Source organism: Pteronotus mesoamericanus, unplaced genomic scaffold (assembly GCF_021234165.1).
Source record: "Pteronotus mesoamericanus isolate MK-2021 breed Mesoamerican mustached bat unplaced genomic scaffold, CSHL_Meso_final scaffold_99, whole genome shotgun sequence".
In the NCBI taxonomy this organism is placed as follows: Eukaryota; Metazoa; Chordata; class Mammalia; order Chiroptera; family Mormoopidae; genus Pteronotus; species Pteronotus mesoamericanus.
Genome location: NW_026555330.1, coordinates 8,434,454 through 8,455,994, shown reverse-complemented (window position 1 = coordinate 8,455,994; position 21,541 = coordinate 8,434,454). Strand labels below are relative to the sequence as shown.

At 44.4% G+C, this 21,541-nt stretch overlaps 1 protein-coding gene across 1 annotated transcript in view; it reads left to right on the top strand.

Moving 5' to 3' along the window:
• GPSM2 (G protein signaling modulator 2) overlaps positions 1-21,541 on the top strand; it is a 31,520-nt gene that overhangs the window by 9,379 nt on the left and 600 nt on the right. The window contains 10 exon segments of the mRNA XM_054564794.1: positions 329-452; positions 553-668; positions 3,139-3,294; positions 4,198-4,306; positions 5,113-5,242; positions 8,518-8,588; positions 12,915-13,091; positions 13,657-13,810; positions 14,523-14,740; positions 20,543-20,770. Coding sequence (XP_054420769.1) covers positions 329-452; positions 553-668; positions 3,139-3,294; positions 4,198-4,306; positions 5,113-5,242; positions 8,518-8,588; positions 12,915-13,091; positions 13,657-13,810; positions 14,523-14,740; positions 20,543-20,770 — 1,483 coding nt within the window.

The window sequence follows — 21,541 nt, the reverse complement described above, 5'->3', positions numbered from 1 at the left end:
AAGTTGCGTCTCCTATTAAGAGGATTTCATAGAATTTCATAGAACTTCTTAGCTCAGGGGTTTCTTTTTTGTGTGTATTGTTGTTCAGTTACAGTTGTCCCAGTTTTTGCCCCATGGGGCTTCAGGATTAACTCCGTCCTTGCCTCTGGGCAGGAACCTCCCTGGGTGGTTTAGTAAAGCGCCCCCAGCCAGTTCCTGTAACCACCCTCCAACTCTAAAATGTGGCTGTACGCTTATTAAAATTTTTTTTATAAAAAGACTTAGGCCTGTAATCAGTAGAACCCGCTACCCCAACCTTGTATTTTACAACCTTTTTGCTACCACCCAGGGAAAACTTATCACTAGTGACGGCGCTGGGTGACCGAGCTGCCCAAGGACGCGCCTTCGGAAACCTCGGAAACACGCATTACCTGCTGGGCAACTTCCGGGACGCGGTCATAGCGCACGAGCAGGTGCGGTGCGGGCCCTGGGGCTGGTCTCTTCTCCCTCGCGTGCTGTGCTGTGATGAGATGATCTTTCCGTCCTGTATCTAATCAAAGCTTTCTCTTTCAGCGTCTCCTTATTGCAAAAGAATTTGGGGATAAAGCAGCCGAAAGAAGAGCGTACAGCAATCTTGGAAATGCATACATATTTCTTGGTGAATTTGAAATGGCCTCTGAATACTACAAGTTAGTGTGATATTTCTGTAGATAAATCGGAAATGAGTAGCTGTGCAATCCTGTTAAGTCCTAGGCAGGTGTGAAACCTGCCCTTTGCTGCACAGGAGCAGCAGGGCCTTGGTCTCCTACACCTCGGCTTCCTCACGGTAAAAGAAGATACCGGTCCCCTGCCTTGGGGACCGCTCAGAGCGGGGAAGGGAAGCCTATATTAAGCACTTACTTAGCATAGCACCTGGCACAGTGTCCCATAAATATTATTGTATCTAAGATTTAGTAGCTGCGGTATGACCCTTTTATACTTTTTACTTTTAAAACTTTTAAAATGAAATTCTTGTTTAGCATCTGTAGTATGTACATGCGTATTCTTCCTGCACCTCCCCCCACCCCGCCCCGCCCCAAGCAATTTGCAGAGAGGCCAAAAGAAAGCCTGGTAACAAAGCCTAACTCCCCCCGGCCCCCCCAAAACCAGCAGTAACCTCTCCCACCCTCACACCTCTCCTTGGCCGCGCAGTCCTAGCAACCGCCCGCCCCCCAACCCCGCCCCGCCCCTGACGGCGGCCCTCCCAGGGGGTGGGGGGTCCTCCGCCGCTGGAGCCACAGACGGCGCAGAGCTTGGCCGGCCTTAGGAGCCCGGGCTGCGTGCCCGCGGTGCTTGGAGAGCAGCCCGATGAGCGGGGCCTGAGGCCACACAGGCCGGGCCGAGCCGGACCGGCAACCCAAAGACACAGCGATTACTTTGTAGTTTGTTGTGAAAGAATCCAGTGTGAGAGAGTTCTGAGTAGTTTGTCATCTAAAAAAGGTGGAATTGCTTTAGGCCCGTGTAAATAACTAGAATGTCATCCCACCTTATTTAAACATCAATTGAATGGTTAATATTTGTTGATTGCTTAGGTATATCCTCCCAAGTAAAATATACCACTATATAGAGTATATATTTTGATTTGAAATGTTTCTTATATTTTAAAGCTAAAAGACATGGTAAAGTCTTAATAAATGGTGCTCTTGTATTAAATATTGAAAAGTTCTGCAAGAAAGTAGATGACAGCTATTGGACTAACAAAGCATGAGCATGAAGTAGTCAAACCTACCCCACACCTCGCCCTAGAGCTCAGCTTCACATACATTTTTAACCAGTATTTTTGGACCTCTCCTTTGGAAACATTTTCAGGGCCTCATGAGACTCTCTCACATAGCTCTATATCCTTCAGGATAGAAAACAGTACAGTAAACCGACTTTAGTCATTGAATTTGGTTCCAGGAAGATTCCTGGCCACCAACAAGTAACTCTACCCTGAAGAAGAGCGCTGTCCCGCAGGGACGTCCGAGAGGACAGGCTACGGTAAAACAAGTGCATAGCTTCCCAAGGTGACAGTTTTGAAGGTGTCCTCAGTAAATATGTTGTTTCAAGCCGGTTTGCTTGAAAAAAACTATCACATTATCACACTTATTTTTTCATGTAGTTATAAATGATGTGTTTATATTATTTGGCAGAAACTAGAGGAAAGAGTCATTTAAATTACTGGACCCATAAGCATTTACATGCCCTGATGGTGAGGCTCAGTGCATTGGCATCATCCTGCAGATCGGAAGGTCGCCGGTTCGATTTCTGGCAGGGCACATGCCTGGGTTGTGGGTTCAGTCCCCCGGTGGGGGCGTGCGAGAGGCAATCGATTGATGTTTCTCTTGCACAGCGATGTTTTGTTCCCTCTTCTTCTCTCCCTCCCCCTCTCTCTAAAAGTAAACAAAATCTTAAAAGCATTTCTAGGTTTAAGCACTGATAATAACAAAAACAGTCTTAACCTTTATTAGCATTTCCTGTGAGCAAAATGCTGTCCTTAGCACTGTGTGCACTAATTTATTTAGCGCTCACAAAACCCCGTGAGGTGTTTCCCCACTTCACGTGGAGGGGCGTGGCATGATCAGAGCCACGTGGGGTTTGGGCCCAGAAGTCTCGCTCTGAACTGCTACGCTGGCTTCTCAGCTTCCCATTGACAGTTCCATATGCATTGGGTAGCATTTGGTTAATGTTTAAATGTAGTACTTAATATTTTTCATGAATTGGTGACTGATGGCCTACAAATAAGAATTTTAACTCAGTATTTTAAATTCTGACAAAACGTAAAGGCAACAGTATGATTAAAAAGAGAGGCTATGTGAGCAATGTCTCTTATTTTCAGTTACTACCTCTGCAACAGGGAAAGCCTCCTTACGTGTTAAACAGGCTGTGTTCATGGGAAGCACTTGATCTCACACGTCATTACTCCTTTTCTGTGGAAAATTAACAGGACCCTCAATTAATTAGAAAAGCCTGGATCTGCTTTTCAAGTTTCAGAGACGTCTTTTCCTTTTGTCTGGAAACGGCGGAGAGAGTGTAGGGTACTAGGCTGTAATGCAGTTTACTCCCTGAAAAGGGAGAGTGTTACTTTACAATTATAGCCAAAAATACGAAGATTATGTCAGAGTTAACGCCTCCTTTTAGAAAGACGCTACTCCTGGCCCGGCAGCTTAAAGACAGAGCCGTGGAGGCGCAGTCCTGCTACAGCCTCGGGAACACGCACACTTTGCTGCGGGACTACGAGAAGGCCATCGACTATCACCTGAAGCACTTGGCCATCGCTCAGGAGCTAAAGGACAGGTGAGCCGCACACCGTGTCATTACAGCGATGGTGCAACATGGACGCGTCGTCGTTCAGCTCCAAGAATTTCTGCTTTGTCTTCCGTAAAGTTTGTGTGTGTTTCTTTTGTAAGGGATTCCCTCTGTGTCCCTGACAGCCTCTCCATGTTATTGTCTGAAAGGCCAGCGTGTGTTAGAGACCAGTCTGGCTCTAGGTCGCCATCAGTACATAGGTCACCGACTCCCCTACCCGCAGAGGTCCCCTGACCCGCTCAGGGTGGCACTGGAGGAACTGCCACGCGGCCTGGTGTGACGGGGACCGCATCCCCCCGGCCCCCCGCTGATGGCTGCCACCAGGAGCGAGCGTCCACTGCGTCCAGTTCCTCCTCTTTTTAAGAGAAGCTGGAAGTCCTGAGTTCTGTATGTGTCTTCTGATTTTTAATGTTGCTAATTCCTTTTTCTTTTTTTTAACTGAATGAAAACACAGCACATATATGCAGGCCTTTAGTCTGTGTTGTTTACTTTAGGAAACTAGATTTAGCTCTGGACGGAGACCTTCTCTCTACAGTTGTGAGTGCACCACCTCGGAGGAGTGGGTTCGCGCCCCCGATGGTGGTCGGGCACGGCTGAGGGTCATCTTGGGGCTGCCTGGAAAGACAGCGGGGTGCGTGAGCTAGAAGTCCTGTCCCTGAGACTTTGTTATGCTACAATGCAGTGCATGTTTAAAAGGGGGCGTTTTAATACTTGCTCTGGGTTTTCACTGTTATCTGGGTATTCTAACGTCCCTAGTATTGTGATAGTATGTACTTTATATCTGATACCAAATAAATGCAGAGCACTGTTCGTACTTTTAAGTACTGCTGGGTAGCCTTGTTCCCACACAGGCAACCTTCAGGTGACTGCATGTTCTGGATCATTCCATAGGATCGGGGAAGGAAGAGCGTGTTGGAGTTTGGGAAACGCGTATACAGCTCTAGGAAATCATGACCAAGCCATGCATTTTGCTGAAAAGCACTTGGAAATTTCAAGAGAGGTAGGAAGCTAAGAAATTGCTGTCTGTGCTACTGTGAATTACAAACCAGCAGGGGACAGCCCTGTTACTTCTCCAGATTGCTCCTGGATGGCTGAGAGATACATTTATTACGTAGTTTTCTCTTGGCACCAGGACTGCAGAAAGTCTGCGGTCCTGACGAGAGGTGTGCGCGCACTGGCCCCGATGTGGGAAGGTAAGGCCGGGCGCTGGGGACGGGGAGATCCCGGGCCTCTGCCTGCGCCCTGTCCCCATTTCTCTGTGGCCGCAGGCCTCTGTGGAAGGAAAATGTGGCTTTAGAAGCAAGGGCTGGCCCCAGTTAACAGCTCTGCCACCTGCAGCTATTTGAGCTTGGAAACCTTTCTGAGCCTCATTCCTCTCATCTGTAAAATGGGAATATCTACCTTGCAGATCATTATACGGATTAGAGGTTATGTATATAAAAGTGCCAAGAATAATGTCTAGTCCTGGGTTATGAATAAATGTTAATTATTAATACAATATGGAAATAAAATAGTCTGAGGAAGTTTAAACTCATATGATGCCAAGTCAGTTGTCACAGAAGAACAACATTCGAGTGCAGAGATGAAGAGCCGTCCAGTATCTAGGGAACTAAAGAACTGAGAGACTGTGATCAGCTGTCCTACCGTCATATTTTAGAAACTTCCTTTTTCTTCTTTAAAAAAACTACTTCATTTATAGTCTCATAATTCCAATAAAACTATTTTCATTCAGTTTTAGTTTCACAATTTTCAATTGGTCTTCACCATTCTGTCTTTACCCTAAAATATAAATGCTTGTGGTTGTAGGTTGGGGACAGAAGCGGTGAACTAACAGCGCGGCTGAATCTCTCCGATCTCCAGGTGGTTCTCGGTCTGAGCTACAGCACAAATAATTCAGTAATGTCCGAAAATGTGGAAATTGATAACAGCGTGCACAGTAAGTAGCAGGTCTTCAAAACCCAACTTCTTTATCTTCAGGTTTTATATTTAAATCAGTCATTACATTTTTACCATATCCAGAGAGACTATATAACATCGGAAGTTCAACATTTTATTAACACAATGAAACTGAAACAAAAATTCAGGGGACCTTTTATAAACCCAAATTTGGTTCTTCAGAAAGACAAACAGATCTACAGCAAGATTATTCAAGAAAAGAGGGAGAAGAGGACATAATAGAAATTCAGCAAGAGCTTATCCTGAATAATTTTGTAAAACCCAGAAGAAATGGACAGTTTCTAGAAAAACAAGTTACTGAAACTAAATCAAGAAAAAATGGAAAAGCCCCGGCTGGCGTGGCCCAGTGGACGGAGTGCCGGCCTGCGAACCACGGGGCCGCCGGTTCGGTTCCCTGTCGGGGTGCAGGCCTGGGCTGTGGGCCAGGCCCCCGGTTCTCGAGAGGCAACCAGACATTAATGTTTCTCTCCCACTTTCTCCCTCAGTTCTCCTTTCTCAAAATAAAATCTTTTTTTTAAAAAAAGAAAAAAACAGAAGTGCCTCCTGGCCGAAGGGACGGGAGTCGCATTGCGAAGCCTGAAATGTAAGAAATGATCAGTGATTAGAAAACCTTCCACTGACAACATGTGGCCCAGGAGGCTTACAAGTGAGGTACACCAGACACTCAAGAAAACCAATTCCAAACTCCCACAGAAAGGTGGGAACAGTTTCTCAGTCTTAGAACAGCATGACCTTGACATCCAAACTAGACAAGAACAGCACAAGAAAGGCGGATTATGAGCGGTCTTCACTCACGCACATCGATGCAAAACGTCTAAACAAGATACTAGCAAACCTAATCCAGCAGTGCATTTAAAACAAACAGGAATGCAAATGGATTGAACATTAGGAAATCACTTACTGTAATTCACCAGTAAACACAGTAAAGGAGAACACAGCCTGAATATCCAAACACATCATTAACTCTGTTAAATGTAGATGTTCCATTTAAAGGGCAGGAATATCAGATTAGAAAAAGTAAAATCCAACTACCACAAGAGAAATACCTAAAATGTAAGGCTGCCATAAGCCTGAAAGTACCAAAGACAATTAGGAAAAACTAATCAAAAGAAAGCTCGTATAGCTCTATTGACATCAGATGGCATGTACGTTAAGGCAGAAGGTCTCGTCAGACATGAAGGGGCCTGGCTGGCTTGCCCTGGCTGGTTGGGTGTCGCGGGGTAAGCAATTCACGAGGTACTTTGGGAAACTTGATGTGGTCACTTTCATTTGATATATATGAAAGCAAAAAAGGTCTGAGAACTTGAAGCAAAACATTCCTGATGAAGAACAAGAAATGGGATTTCTTGAAATTATCTGAAGATACAAAGGTTTTAAAGCTACAAGAATTAAGATTCTGTGCTGTTGGCATCAAGACAGACCAGTGTAAGTGAATACAGAGCCTGCAGTTATATTCCTTGCATATATGGAAACTAGTATCTCACAAAAATTCATTCTTACTGGATGAAAGATTTAAATATGGAAGACATTTAAAGCAACAGTAGTGATGACGCTAGCTAGCACTGGCTGAATGTTCGCTACCTACCAGGCATTGTACTGAGGACTCCCTCACAGATAACGATGAGTTATCATCACACCATGTTGCTGGGCAGGTATTGCTCTTTCAAGATGAGAAAGCTGAGTCGGACAGAGCGAGTGTGCAAGTGAGCGGCCTGCCTCTGGAGCTGGGATGCTGTGCGCCCTCTGGTGCCAGAGAGAGGAGCGCTGTCTCAAGACAAGAACTTCATTTCATTAAAAGAAACCATAACGAGATAGAACACACAGAGGACATTTGCCACACGTATGACTAAATAGGATTTTTATCCCTATTTAATGTGTAAGAGCTCCTGTGAATTAGAACCAAGACTAATGACCCAACTGAAAAACGGGCAAAAGTGACGCCCAGAAGAGAAACACAAATAGCCCACAAGTACGTGGAGAGAGACGTAACATCCCTGACCCCGGGAACACCACAGGGAAGTCATTCTGACAGCCTGCGTGGAGGAGAGAGACGCGGCCTGGTACGAACCAGCACCTGACTTTTTTGAGAGAGAGGAAGGGAGGGGGGGGGGGAGAGAGAGAGAGAAACATTGATATGTGAGAGAAACACCAATTGATTTCTTACATACCCCCAATGGGGGACCTGGCCCACTACCCAGGCATGCGCCCTGGCCAGGAATCGAACCAGTGACCTTTTGGTTTGCAGGCTGGCGCTCAACCCACTGAGCCATACTGGCTAGGGCGCACATGACTTCTCCTGACTTCTCCTGACTGCTTTTTAATAAGACCAGGGCTGGAACAATGTGGGGGTGGACAGGTCTAGCAATTGGGGCATTTTCAAGAACAACGTGGCAACATTCTGGTAAAGTTGAAGATGGCGCAACCTTATGATCCAGCAATTCTCCAGTTTCATACCCTGAAAACCTGACAGGGAGAAACACTTGCTCACACGTACTAAGATGATGTCCTGGATTTTTTGGAGTAGAATTGCTTATAATAAAAAATTGAAGCCACCTCTCTGTCCCAGTAGAACGAGTAAGTAAATAATTTCCTAGTCCTAAAAAGGCAATGAAAACTAGTTAAACTAAACCACACAAACCAACTTCGATGATTCTCACAAATTTAAGGTTGCTCAAAGGAAACAAGTTAGAGGATGTGTACAGTATGAGGCCATTTATGTAGTTATATGCGTTATTGCTTAGATATGTATGTAATGAAAAATTACGGGAAGGGAGAGGAGTTATGGGGGGAGTTGATGTGTTGGTAGTGGTTTATTTTTAGCCTGGGAGTGTGTCATGTCTTCTAAAATGCTATCTTTAAAAGACCGAGGGGATAGGAAGGTGGTTTTATATTTAATGGTGAATACTGAGTACTGAAAAAAATGAGTAACTTTTTATCATGTTTTCTGACTGGCAGTAAATCTGTCAGAGATCTTAAAATGGAAATAGGTAACTCTCAAGTAATAATATAATACTGGGGATGTTATTTTGATTCTAAATTCAATATTGAAGGCCTAAAGCCTTTATGTTCTTACTTATTTAAACCACTCTCCACTTTTTTGGGTTATTTCATTTTTAAGAAACTAGATAGTAAAAAACTAGTTGTTATAAGGGTTAATGTTAGTAATCAAAGTTAGTGTCTAAACAAATTGTAGTGATGCTAAATTTATCGTCTTAAGGTCTCCTTGCTTTATTTAAATTACTTGTTTTTTCAAAGGTGCACGGCCTAAGTCTGGACGCCGACACAGTATGGAAAACATGGAACTTATGAAGTTAACACCAGAAAAGGTTGGCAGTTTTTAATTTTCTTGAATTATTGTAATACTTTTAGTAACTTTCAACTTATTTTTTTTATAAAATTACAAAATTTATTTTTAATGTACAGTTCTCATTTGTGGATTCCATATATACAGACTTGGCTGCTTGCTAAAATTTATAACTTTCAAATATTCGTGATGTTTTTTGCACACCCCCCCCCCATGTAAGCTCTCATTTTAATTGGTTATGTTAGTTTCAGGTGTACAACATATGGACTTGATATTGCATATATTGCAAAATGATCAGTTTGTCTGGTAAACATTCTCACCGTAACTACATAACTGTTTCTTGTGATGAGGCCTGACTACTCTTAGCACCTTCCGGGTGAGACAGGATTAACTGCAGCCGCCCTGCTGTGCGCCACATCTTCCTCCCTCCCTCTACAACCGGAAGTTCCTTCCTTCTGACTCCCTTCACCCCTTTCATCCACGCCCACCCCCCATCTGTGGCAACTACCAGTCTATTCTCTGCATCTGTGAGCTTGGGGTTTTTTTGTTTACATTCCACATACAGACGAGATCTTGTGTTTATCTTTGTCAGATTTCCGTTATCGTAACACCCTAAAGGGCCAGCCATGTCAATACAAATGGCAAGATTTAATTCTTTTTCAATACTCTCCAAGGCATTTCTGGAAGGGACCCAGAAATGCGTCGCCAGGCCGCTTCTTCCTCGGGGGGACTCACCGCGTGCTCTCCCACGGCCCTAGGTGGTGCGGCCTGCTGCACACCTGGGCTGAAAGGCACAGCCGGTGGCCCCCGGGTGGCACGCCCGGGCAGCGCATTACTGTACAAAACGGCATGAGGTTCAGTTGAGTGCGAGAGGAGGATGCAACCGAGCGATGCAGTAAACAGATGCACGAGGCTGCTTCTGTTTTAACAGAGGGCTTTATGGCACATTGCTAAATTAAGTAGAAAGAGCACACTCTAAGAGGCATAGTCCTTTATCATCAAGTATTCTTCGTCAGTGCTGTATTTTGTACGTCAGGCAGCGTGGGTTTGTTTATACCAGCACCACCACAGACACAGGAGTAATGCATAGCGAGGATTGTCACTAGGTGATAGGAGTGTGTCAGCTCCATTATAATCTTACAGCACCGCTACTGCATACATGGTCCGTGACTGGGACCAAAACATGGTTAATGCGGTGCAGAACTGTGCCTACCGTAATTTGTCACCCATCAGTGGACACCTAGGTCACTTCCATACCTTAGCTACTTAAAAAAAGGAAGTGCTGCAATGAACACAGGAGTGCATGTATCTTTTCAAAGTAGTGTTTTCGTTTTCTTTGGGTAAATACCCAGAAGTGAAATTGCTGGGTCATATAATAGTTCTATTGTTAGTTTTTGGGGAAACCTCTAGTTTTCCGTAGTGGCTGCACCAGTCTGTAATCCCATCAACAGTGCACGCGGGTCCCATTTTCAACACATCCTTGCCAACCACTCGTTGATTTTTTGATGATAGTCACTCTGACAGGCCTGAGTTAGTATCTTAATTGTGGTTCTGGTTTGTACTTCCTGGTGATTAGTGATGTTGAATTGACTATCTGTATGACTTGGGAGAAATGTCTGCCCACATCCTCTGCCTATTTTTTAATTGAATTGGCGTTTGTGTGTGAAGCAGTAGGAGTTCCTTATCAATTTTGATATTATTAACTCCTTATCAGATGTGTCATTTGAGAGTACCTTCTCCCACTCAGTAGGGTGTCTTTTCATTTCGTTGCTTTCCTTCACTATGCAGTAACTTTCCAGTTCAGTGTAATCCTGTTTGTCTATTTTTGCTTTTGTTGCCCTTGCTGGAGGAGATACGGCCAAAAAGGCATTGCCAAGACTGATGTCAGAGTTTACTGCCTGTGTTTTCTTCTGGAGGTTTTATGGTTGGCGTTCTTACACTGCCTGTGTTTTCTTCTGGAGGTTTTATGGTTGGCGTTCTTACACTTAAGTCTTTAATTCATTTTGAGTTTACTTTTACATAGGATGTAAGAAAGGGGCCCAGTTGCATTTTTTTACCTCCATCCCATTTTCCTAGCACTACTTACTGAGGAGACTGTCTCCATTGTACATAGCCCTGCCTCCTTTATGAGACTGACTGACCAGAAAGGTGAGGATTTATTTTTGGGCACTCTGTTCCATTGATCTGTGTGTTTTTATTCCAATACCCTACTATTTTGATTACTGTAGCTTTGTAGTATAGTTTAGTTTGAAATTAAGGGGCATGGTACCTCTCTCTTTGTTTTTCAAGGTTTGAAACAAATGCCTTTTTCCCTACTCTCATATTTGACTGGAAATTTTCTTTACTATATATTGGTTAGAAATAACTTTCCTTCTTAATCTTGAAGACATTGTTCCACTCTGTATTCTTCAGTGTTTTTGTTGAGAAGTTCAAATAGCTATGTAGAAAACATTTAAAACTTTCCACATTTCCACTTGGGATTTAGGTACAGTTTTATGTTCTAACATTAAGGACTATTTATTTTTTTCTCAGATCAATATAGTGAAATTCACCCAAGCAGATCATCTCCTTATAACCTGTGTGAGAAAAGGAATTGAAAAGTAGAAAGTCAGGCTCCCCTGTGCTTGCAGACGGCTGGTCTGGGTCCCGCACCAGCTGCCTGCCCGCAGCGCATTAGCCTCGCGGTAGCCGTCACTCCATGGCACACTCTGGCCTCAGGGGCAGCGTAACATTCTGGGTTGAAATGTTCTGTCCTGACTGGGGCAGGGATTCGATAACCTCCAGCTCCACACTTGCAGTCTGTGCATGTGACTCTGTGTGCGCCTATGGAAAAATGTGCCTCATCATTTACTACATAACATGGAACTTTTATGAGTAACACTTAAGACTGAATGTCAAGACTCTTAAGTGTCACATAGCTACAATATGCACTTTGTATTTTTCTGTTGCAGTGAAAACACATTTGGAATGTTATTTAAAGGTAGTTATATGCCCTGGCCTTCTGGCTCAGTGGGTTGGGTGTCCTCCCACAAACCTAAAGGTAACCTGGTTTGATTCCCAGTCAGGATACACGCCTGGGGTGTGGGCCAGGTCCCTGGTCGAAGCGTGTGCAGAAGGTGACTGGTTGATGTTTCTCTCCCTCTCTCTCTCTAAAATCAAAAATTAAAAAAAAAAAAGTAGTTATATAAAACAGAAACAAACTCATAGATACAGAAAACAGTGTTGCCAGATGGGACGGGGCGAGCGCAGCAGGTGCAGGGGATTAGGGTGTGCAGACCGGCAGTTACAGCACAGTCACGGGATGTAAATGGGACAAGGGACGCAGCCTGATACGGTAGTAACTGCGCATGGGGTCAGGTGGGTACCAGACTTAATGGGGGGATATCACTAAAAGGCATGTAAGTGTCTAATCACCAGCTTGTATACCTGAAACTGATATTGTATGTCAACGCTAATAGAAAAATTTTAAAACTTAAAATGTACCTCTATTTTACCATTTAAAAAAGATTGTTTAAACCAGATAACAATTTCCAATTAGACGTTTTGCCTATTGAGAATTTATTATTGTTAGTGAAAACAGTACAGTTCTATTGACAAAAAACTACTGCTGCTGTGTGAGGTTTAGATGTTAAGTTTTACATGCTTCCGCCCTGACCAGGCGGCTCCTGCAGCTGGAACACTCCGCAGGCTGCGGGTGCGATCGCCGGTCTGGACACGTGCGGGGTGGGGGTGGGGGAGAATCAATCAGTGTTTCTAAAATTGGTGAACATGTCCTCAGGTGAGAATTAACACATACAGCCCCAATTTCCAGTAACAATAGATTTAAGTATTTCACATCCAGAATAAAACGTTGGCTCTTTCTCTGATGATTTAAATTGCAATGTTACGGGATTTGCCAAACTTTCTTATTTTTAGGTTTTTAGTTTTTATTTTTAGGGAGGGGAAGGGAGGGAGAAGGAGAGGGAGAGAAATATGGACCCATTGTGTCTTGTATGTGCCTGGACCAAGGAGCGAACCCACAACCCAGGCATAGGCCTTGACCAGGACTCGAACTGGCGACCTTTTGGTTTACAGGACGACATCAAACTCAGTCACAGAGGTCAGGGCTCTTATTCGTGAGCTTTAAAAGCCACCATATTGTTTTGGTAATGGGAGATCCACAGTATATATCTGGCACAAGCTGTTGAAAATAGTGAAATATCCTGGCAAGAAGGTATTTATGGAAAGATCTAAGCCTCACTCCCCCAATACTAAATGGGAGGAAGGCAGGTTAATATTATAGGAACCCAGAAACAATTGCAGTATATTTTTCAGGTCCTGCTTTACATTTACATTTATCTTTTTGTAGGTACAGAACTGGAACAGTGAAATTCTTGGTAAACAAAAACCTCTCATTGCCAAACCTTCTGCAAAGCTCCTCTTTGTCAACAGACTGAAGGGGAAAAAATACAAAACTAGTTCTTCCACTAAAGTTCTCCAAGATGCCAGTAATTCCATGGAGCCCCGAATTCCAAATTCCCAGAGGGTAAGTTTAAGTTTGAGGTCTCCTGAGCACGGTAGCCGCCGACCCGCCCCCTCCCCCCCGCCAATCCTCCATGTTTTGCTCTCCCAGGCTTCAGTTACCTCTGGTCATCTGCGGTCCAAAAATAGCAAAGGGCCAATTTCAGAATAAACTCACATTTTCAATCGCACTGTTCTCTGAGTAGTGCGATGAAATCCCACGCTGTCCTGCTCCCTGCCTGTCGTGCACTCAGCAGCCGTCACGGTGTGGCAGCTTCAGGTGACCCGACTCCACAGTGAGGAGGGGAAACTGCGTCCGGGGTGTTTGCCTGAATCACTGATAGCTGCGTAATTCATTCGGGACCTGAAACAGTGCCCCTGAATTGGAGGGACATTTCTTTAGCCTTAGAAATACAAGGAGTAAAAATTAAAATACTAGAAATGCTGCTTGTTAGTTGGGTTGAAATAACTCTTTGTTTATGAAGTAAATGCCCATTTTTATTTTCAATCTTTCCCTTTTGCATTTGAGTATATCAAGATACTGTTCCATGGATGATGCTGGAATATTTAGATTTTCTCCCAATATTCAGAAACTCAGCGCAGAGACTATTGGAGATGAAGGTTTTTTTGACCTGTTAAGCCGATTCCAAAGCAACCGGATGGACGATCAGAGGTGCTGCTTACAAGAGAAGAACTGCGGGGCGGGCGCAGCCCCGTCCACCCCCGCGAGAGGGGCGCTGCAGCGTAAGTTGCCTGTGCTTCTCCCCCAGTTTTTGTAGTTCCCTTTGACGGTCTCATGTTTTCTTTGAGAGTTTAGTTCTTACCTGAGGAGGAGATAGAATGACTGAGCCTGAGTCCAGGTGTATCCGAAATGCTGGTATTTGTACAGGTCGAAAAAGGTTCTCTGTCACTTCCCGAGTTTATCTGTGTTTCTTGTCCAGTACACTTTCTACTACGTCACACTATCTTCCTAGTTTCTTCAGGTTTGGGGGAAAAAAATGAAAAAAATTACAGTTACATGTACCTTACATGTAAAATGCTTCACATCTAGATTAAAGAAAAGCCAAGGCTGAGACCTGCCTGAGCCTTGGGAGGGTCTAACGTAGGCGGCCAAAATTTTCCTGTTTCACCTCCTAGAAGATTCCCTCTACCTTAGAGCTGCACCCAACTTGGAGTTGAACAGTTCCTATCCAGGGCCTGGAATAGAGACACTGTCCCATTTGTCCTGGTCAGACAGAGTATGTTGGAAAGAAAAAAACAAAACTCATTTACCTTCTAAAATCCAGCCCTGAGTCTTGTAAAGGTACCTTTTGGGGTGGGAATTAGGTAAAGGGAAATGCTGTCAAATCTGAACCGCCACCAGATGGACCATTTGAGGTCCTCCGGGGTTCACTTCTCCCCCTCAGTGACAGAGCTGGGCAGGACCTAACGTCTGGGTGGTCTTTCCTGTCCATAGCGCCGTCTGGCTCCATGGTGTCCCCCAACACGGACGAGTTTCTAGATCTCCTTGCCAGCTCCCAGAGCCGTCGCCTGGATGACCAGCGGGCCAGCGTCAGCAACTTGCCTGGGCTTCGTCTGACACAGAAGAACAACCAGTCAGTCCTGGGCCACCTGATGACGAACGACAGCAAGGAGCCTGATGAAGACTTCTTTGACATCCTTGTAAAATGTCAAGTACGTGCATGTTTTTATCATTCTGTGCATTCTGTGGATGCCAGTGAGGCGAGGGGCAGTGTTGCTGATGTGCAGAGGAGACTAAAGGCTCTTCCGGAAGGCGGCCCTCTTCCCTAAATTTTCCGAGACAGGCGCAGCCAGTGATGAAGGCAGTCGGTACAGGCCCTGTTCAGACAGCCTAGAGAGTCCAGTAGCTTCCATATTTTAGGTGTTTCCTTAACCACATTGGTTTGTAATCACTGGAAGAGAAATATAAGCCTTATTTTCACTAAGTAGACATTCCCTCTGCCTGGCCCTATTTCTTACCGTCTCATTCATAAAGAAAAGAGATGATAGGAACTACCTATATTCAACAAAAAAATCATTGAACACCCCTTATGGGTATTACTCTAGACACTGGAGGTACAGAGGCATTAAGTGCGTTTGTCAAGTGTACATGTGGTACTTGCTATAAAGAAAATTAAAGCAAGATCCAGGGCTTGTGGTTGGAGGAGTGTCTGATGTAGGTTACAGAAGACATGGCCGGCCTGAGTGAGGTGAAGCAGTCAGTCATGGAAAAGAACATTCCATGGAGAGACAGCAAGTCCCCAAAAGCTTGTTATTAGCACGTTCACGGAACGGCAAGATGGTTGGTGTGACTGCTGAGGAGTGACAGGGGGCGGGAGAAGCCTCAGGGCCCAGAGCGGTGAGGGGTGTCCGTGCGAACAACAGCTGGGAAACTCACCCAGAAATCCAGGTGACAGGCGGTGGGAGCAGGAGTGGTAAGTGGTCTGACAAGGGCTACATTCTGAAGTCACGATCGATCGGCAAGAGCTGCCGATCAACTGGATGGCGGCACAAGGATAAAGGATGACTGCTAGCTTTTTGGCTTGAATAGTGAGTGACTGAATGGAGTCATTTAATGAAATGGAGAAGACAGAGGGGAAACAGGTTTGGGGAGAAAAAGCTCTACTTTAGAAATGTAAATTTAAGACACCTGATGAGACACTGAAGTTGAGAAGGCAACTGGACATAAAAACCTTAACCCCAAGAGAGGAGGGCTTTGGGAGCCCTCTGCAGGCAGCTGGTACTAAAGCCCTGGGCAGATAAGGGAACAGAAGACCAAGCCCTAGGCCCCTCGAAATCTAACGGCTAGAGGAGGTGGGCCAGCCGTCGGGGCCAGAGCGGGCAGAGCCAGGTGCGGCAGGGGGTTAAGGAAGTTCAGCTGTGGCCGACCCTGCCTGTGCTATCATCACACTTGGGGGTTTTGAAAGATACTGTTCTAGTGATGCGACAGAGACAAAGGATTGCATGGGTTGAGAAAATGGGCTGTGCAAAAGGGGAGGTAGTTTTCAAGGGACTGTGCTTACGAAGGAAAGGCAAGGTGAGAAATGGGCCGTTGGCTGGCAGGGCGCACAGCGGGGTTTCTGTCCGCGGCTGGCAGTGACCCAGCGCGCAGGGGAGCCAGGGCTGCCGAAGGACGTGGACTAACTGAAGAGCAGGCTCTGTGCAGAGGAGAACGCAGGGCGTATGGGTGCACAGGCAGAGGTGGAGCAAGTAGAGAGACTTTCTGGCTGCTGCTCTCTCAGCACAGTAAGGAAGGAGTAGGGCATAAACTGGGACTTTGAAAGAAAAGGAAGCAGAACATAGTTGACACGTTGCGAAGCTGACAGCGTACTAACAGGACTGCTGACCTGTGCCGAGGACTCACTTGCATTTCATGGTCACTGAAGTAAGTATGGGCAATACAACTGTATATTTTCTCCAGTCATAACCACTGCTTAAGGGAAAAAGATTTAATCAAGGTTGGTATTCTGCCTGGAGAACAGAATAGAGGGGGAGAGAAGCTCATGGCAGGTAGTGATTTCGAATCTGAGAAGGAAATGAAATGTGTCAAAGTGAGACTTAGCTGTGATTCCAGAGGGAATACAAGAAATACAGAGCTGAGTACCTCAGAGTGACCCAGGCCCTCAGTGTAAAGGAAGCTGAGTAGACGTCTCCACAGTAACAGCGGGAGACTTAAACACCCACCCTCATCTAATACTCTACACGTTCTCCAGGATCGACTGTGTGTCGGGTAGCATACAAAGTACCTTCTCTAACCACAATGGGATGAATTTACAAGCAATAACAAAAGGGAAACTAGAAAGTTCACAGATTTTTGGAAATCAACCAACCAATGAGTCAAAGGGAAATTAGGAAACCTACAGAGTGATGAAAATGCACTGTCCTAAAACAGGAGGTGGTGCTCAGGGGCAGACTTATAGCTGTAAATGCTCACATTAAAAAGAAAGGTCCTAAATCCATAGCTAAGTTTACAATTTAGGGAGAAAGAAGGAAATAAGATGAGAACGAGAATGGAAAAACAGAAAACTCAACAAAACCAAATGCTGGGTATTTGAAAAGGCTGACAATGCTCAAGTTACTAAAATTAGAAATGAAAGTGGGGACAGTGCTCCTTATTCTACAGAAATAAAAACTACCGGGGACACTATGAATGATTGTAGATGAGCAAGCAGGGTAAGCTAGACAAAAATGGGCAAATAACTAGAAGCATAAAACCAACCCAGAAAAATCACGGACAAGTAAAACAGACCCATAATGTGTGCGGTGGTTCTATCAGTCATTGGTCAGGCCTGGTGACGCCTGGACAGGCGAAGGCTACCGAACATCTAAAGAACTAACATCAGCGCTTCTCAAACTCCCAAAAACTGAAGAGAAAGGAACACTTCCTGTGACTTAGGAGCCATTCTATGAGGCCAATCTATTTGCCCTGGTCCCAGAACTAACAGGACACTGCAAGGTAACTACTGCCGATGTCCCTTCTCAGTACACATGCCACGACCAGGTGGGATTAATACCTGGAAAGTGGGGATGATTGAACGTATCAGTCAGTGCAATACACATTCACAGAACTAAAGAAAAAAATACCACACGGTCATCTCAACTGATGCATAAAAAGCATTTGGGAAAATTCAATACATTTATATGATAAAAACACTCAAACTAGGAATATCAGGAAACTACTAAAACATAATAAAAGTTAAGTATTTAAGAAATACCTACAGCTGTCATCATAACTGGGGTAAAGGACTGAAAGCTTTTTTTCTACCACCAGTACTAAGGCAAGGATGCCCACATCTTTCAACATGTACTGGAAGTTCTACTGAGAGCAGTTAGGCAAGAAAGAAAAGGCATCTAAGTTGGAAAGGAAAGAGTCAAATTACCTTTCTTCAAATGACAGAGTCTTATATGTAGAAAATCCTGAAATATCACACCCAAAAAAAACCCTGTGAGAAACAAATTCAGCAAAGTAACAGGATATAAAATCAATTATCGAAAAATCTGTTGTTTCTCTACACTAACAATGAACAGTCCAAAAAAGGAAACAATGAAAACAATGCCACTTAAAATAGCATCAAAAAGAATACAATACTTAGGAATTAACCAAGGAGGTAAAAAAAAAACTTGTACTATGTAAACTACAAAATATTTCTGAAATTAATAATTAAATTAATGTTGGTGTTCATGGGTTGGAAGACTTAATATTGTCAAAAATGTCAATTCTACCAGTGTGATCTACACAGTCAATGAAATCCATATCAAATTTCAATGACGTTTTTACAGAAATAGAAAACTCCACCCTAAAATTCACGTGGAATATCAAGGGAATCAAAATTGGCTAAATAATCTTGAGCAAGAAACACAAAATTGGAAGACTCAAACTTGGTGATTTCAAATTTACTACAAAGCTACAGTTATCAAAACAGTGCAGTACTGGCATAAAGATACACACACAGACCAAGAGACTAGAATACAGAGCCTACACATAAGCCCTCACATCTCACATATTCAGTCAAATGATTCCGACATACAGCCAAGACCATTCAGTGGCTAAGGAGTCTCATCAACAAATGCAGAAACTGGATATGCACATGCAGAACCTGGGCCTTATCTAACATGAGCGATAATATTAATTAAAAATGGATCAAAGACCTAAAGGTAGGAGTTAAAACTATAAAATTAGTTTCCAAAGAAAATATAAAGGGAAAGCTTCACAGCATTAGATTGGCAATGATTTCCTGGTTATGTCACTTAAGACACAAGTTAACAATAAGAAGAAAAAAAAAGACAAATTGGACTATGAAAATGTGAAATTTTTGCCCTGGCTGTTGTGGCTCAGTGGATTGAGTGCCAGCCGCTCAACCAAAGAGCGGCCAGTTTGATTCCCAGTCGGGGGTATGTGCCTGGGTTGTGGGCCAGGTCCCCAGTAGATGGCCCACAAGAAGCAACTACATTGATGTCTCTCCATTCTTTCTCCCTCTCTAAAAATAAATAAAATCTTAAAAAAAAAAAGTAAAACTTCTGTATATCAAAGGATACTACCAACAAAGTAAAAAGGCAGCCACAGAGCATATTAGCAAATAGTGTAATAAATAAAGGATTAATCCAGAATATACAGAACTCAAACTCAACAACAAAAAGATCTGCTTCAAAAATGGGCAAAGAACCCAAAAAGACATTTCTCCAAAGACCTACAAATGGCCAATAAACACAGGAAAAGGTGTCCATCTCCCCAGATCATTAGGAAAACGCAGATCAAAACCATAATGAGATACCACCTCACACCATTAGGATGGCAACTATCAAAGAAACAGCACGTCTCGGCAAGGCTGTGGAGAAACGGGAACCCTCATACACAGCGTGTGGGAGAGCAACGTGGTGTAGCTCGTATGGAGCAAAGTCTCACAGTTCCTCAAACAATTAAAAACAGAACCACCACAGGATCCGACAGTCCTACTTCAGAATACACTCCCTCAACAAATGAAACCAGGAACGTGAGCCATCTACTGACAATCCAACAGTCTCCCAGCAGGTTCAGGGGTAAAGTGTGTATAAACAGGACGGAATATTTTTCCACCTTAAAAATGAAGGAAACTGACACATGCTACCAGATGGATGAGCCGTAAGGACACGCTGAGAAATAAGCAGTCACAGAAGGACAGCTGTGGGCTCGCCCACTCATGAGGCGCCTGGAGTAGCCACACTCACAGGGGCAGAGGCACGCTGGGGGCTGCGGGGGAGGGGTGGCGGTCGCCATTCAGGGGCAGCACTTCAGTTTCGCAGGACGAAGGCTGTCCTGGAGGTGGATGGTGGTGGCGGGCGCACAGCGTGAATGTACTCAACGCCACTGAACTGCACGCTTCAATGTGGTTAAAGCAGAAAATTGTGACGTTTATTTTATCACAAAAAGATTTACTGGACTTACTAGCGAGCACCATCTGGAAAAAGCGGTGGCAGTGGCCCCCACGGGCGCTCTCATCATCAGGAGCGGCGGAGTCGGGCCTATGACCATGGGAGCTCATGGCGGGGCAGAGGGATGACACCACCAGGGCAGGGCAGGGCAGGGCAGGGCAGGGCAGGGCAGGGCAGGGCAGGGCAGGGCAGGGCAGGAGGGGAAGGTGGCCGGGTGTCGGGGCTGGGGTTCCCTGTGATGGCAATTCTAAGGATCTGGGGAGGTCCGTCTGTCCGTGCCCGCTGTGGCAAGATTCTCATCTCTGTCACGCCTGGACGCAGTTGACCTTCTGTCTTAATCTTTCCAAAGCCATGAAGCTGTGGCTCTACTTCTGTATGATATTTGTTACATAAGCCAATTTTAAGGAAAAAGTTTACTGGGTTTCAGAGCTAAAGATGAAGCAAATTTCTGAGAAGAGGCAAAAAGGAAATGGTCAAAGCTCCGTTTCTTGTGGGAATGACACACATACAGCTCGTGCTCTCCTTCCCCTCAGTGTTTGTCTTAATCTCTTTCTCGTGTGTTCTCAGGGGTCCAGATTAGATGACCAACGATGTGCCCCACCGCCTGCTGCCCCAAAGGGGCCAACGGTACCAGACGAGGACTTTTTTAGCCTCATTCTCCGGTCTCAGGCGAAAAGAATGGATGAACAGAGAGTTCTTTTACAAAGAGATCAAAACAGAGACACTGAATTTGGGCTACAGGACTGTTTGCAAAGCAATGCTCTGTTGGACTTTAAAAATTCAGGAAAAAAATAAGCAAACCACTAGTTACTATGGGTAGATTCTTAAAAAGTGACCCTATTTCCTTTCAGAACACTGCAAGGAAATTCAATCTATTTCTTTTTCCTTAAAAGGAGAAATTACAGCACTGTAATACCGCTTAAAATGTTTTGAGAATGATATAAATATTTAATCTTTGCAGTACAATGTTAGTGGACACTGGACACTCACGTGCTTCAGGGCGGAGATGTCTTACAAGGTGCTTCATCAGCTTTTGCGATTCCTGCTTGGTACTGTTCTTTGGCAACTTGTTAGATCCCTCCTTTACCTATGTTGTGAAGTAGAAGGTTACATGAATCCTAGACTACAATTTAATCCTCTTGCTGAGATATTTTTAAAGTCTTCATTGACAGTGGGATTTTTTTAAATACTTAAAGTCAATGTGGAGAGAAATTACACTGTCCTGTAATAATGTACTTGACCAATATGTAAAAATTATATAAAGTAGTCTCATTTAAAAAAAAAAAAATCTAGTCGTTCCCCCCGCCCCCCGCCCCAAGAACATCTAATTTCAATATATTTTTAGGCCAAAGCCATTGAGAGAGACTCTTAAGAAATAAAACTTTTTACCACATTTGGGCTCTTTGCTTAATTAAAAAAAGTCACGTGCCATGTACCGGTAGGCGGAGGTTCTGAGGAACAACGTACGTCGTGTGACACCGGGAATGTGATTACTGTCCTACCGTAACTGCAGCGGCCAAGCGATCTGGCGGCACACTAGGTTGTTTCCACCAGCACCGCCGACAC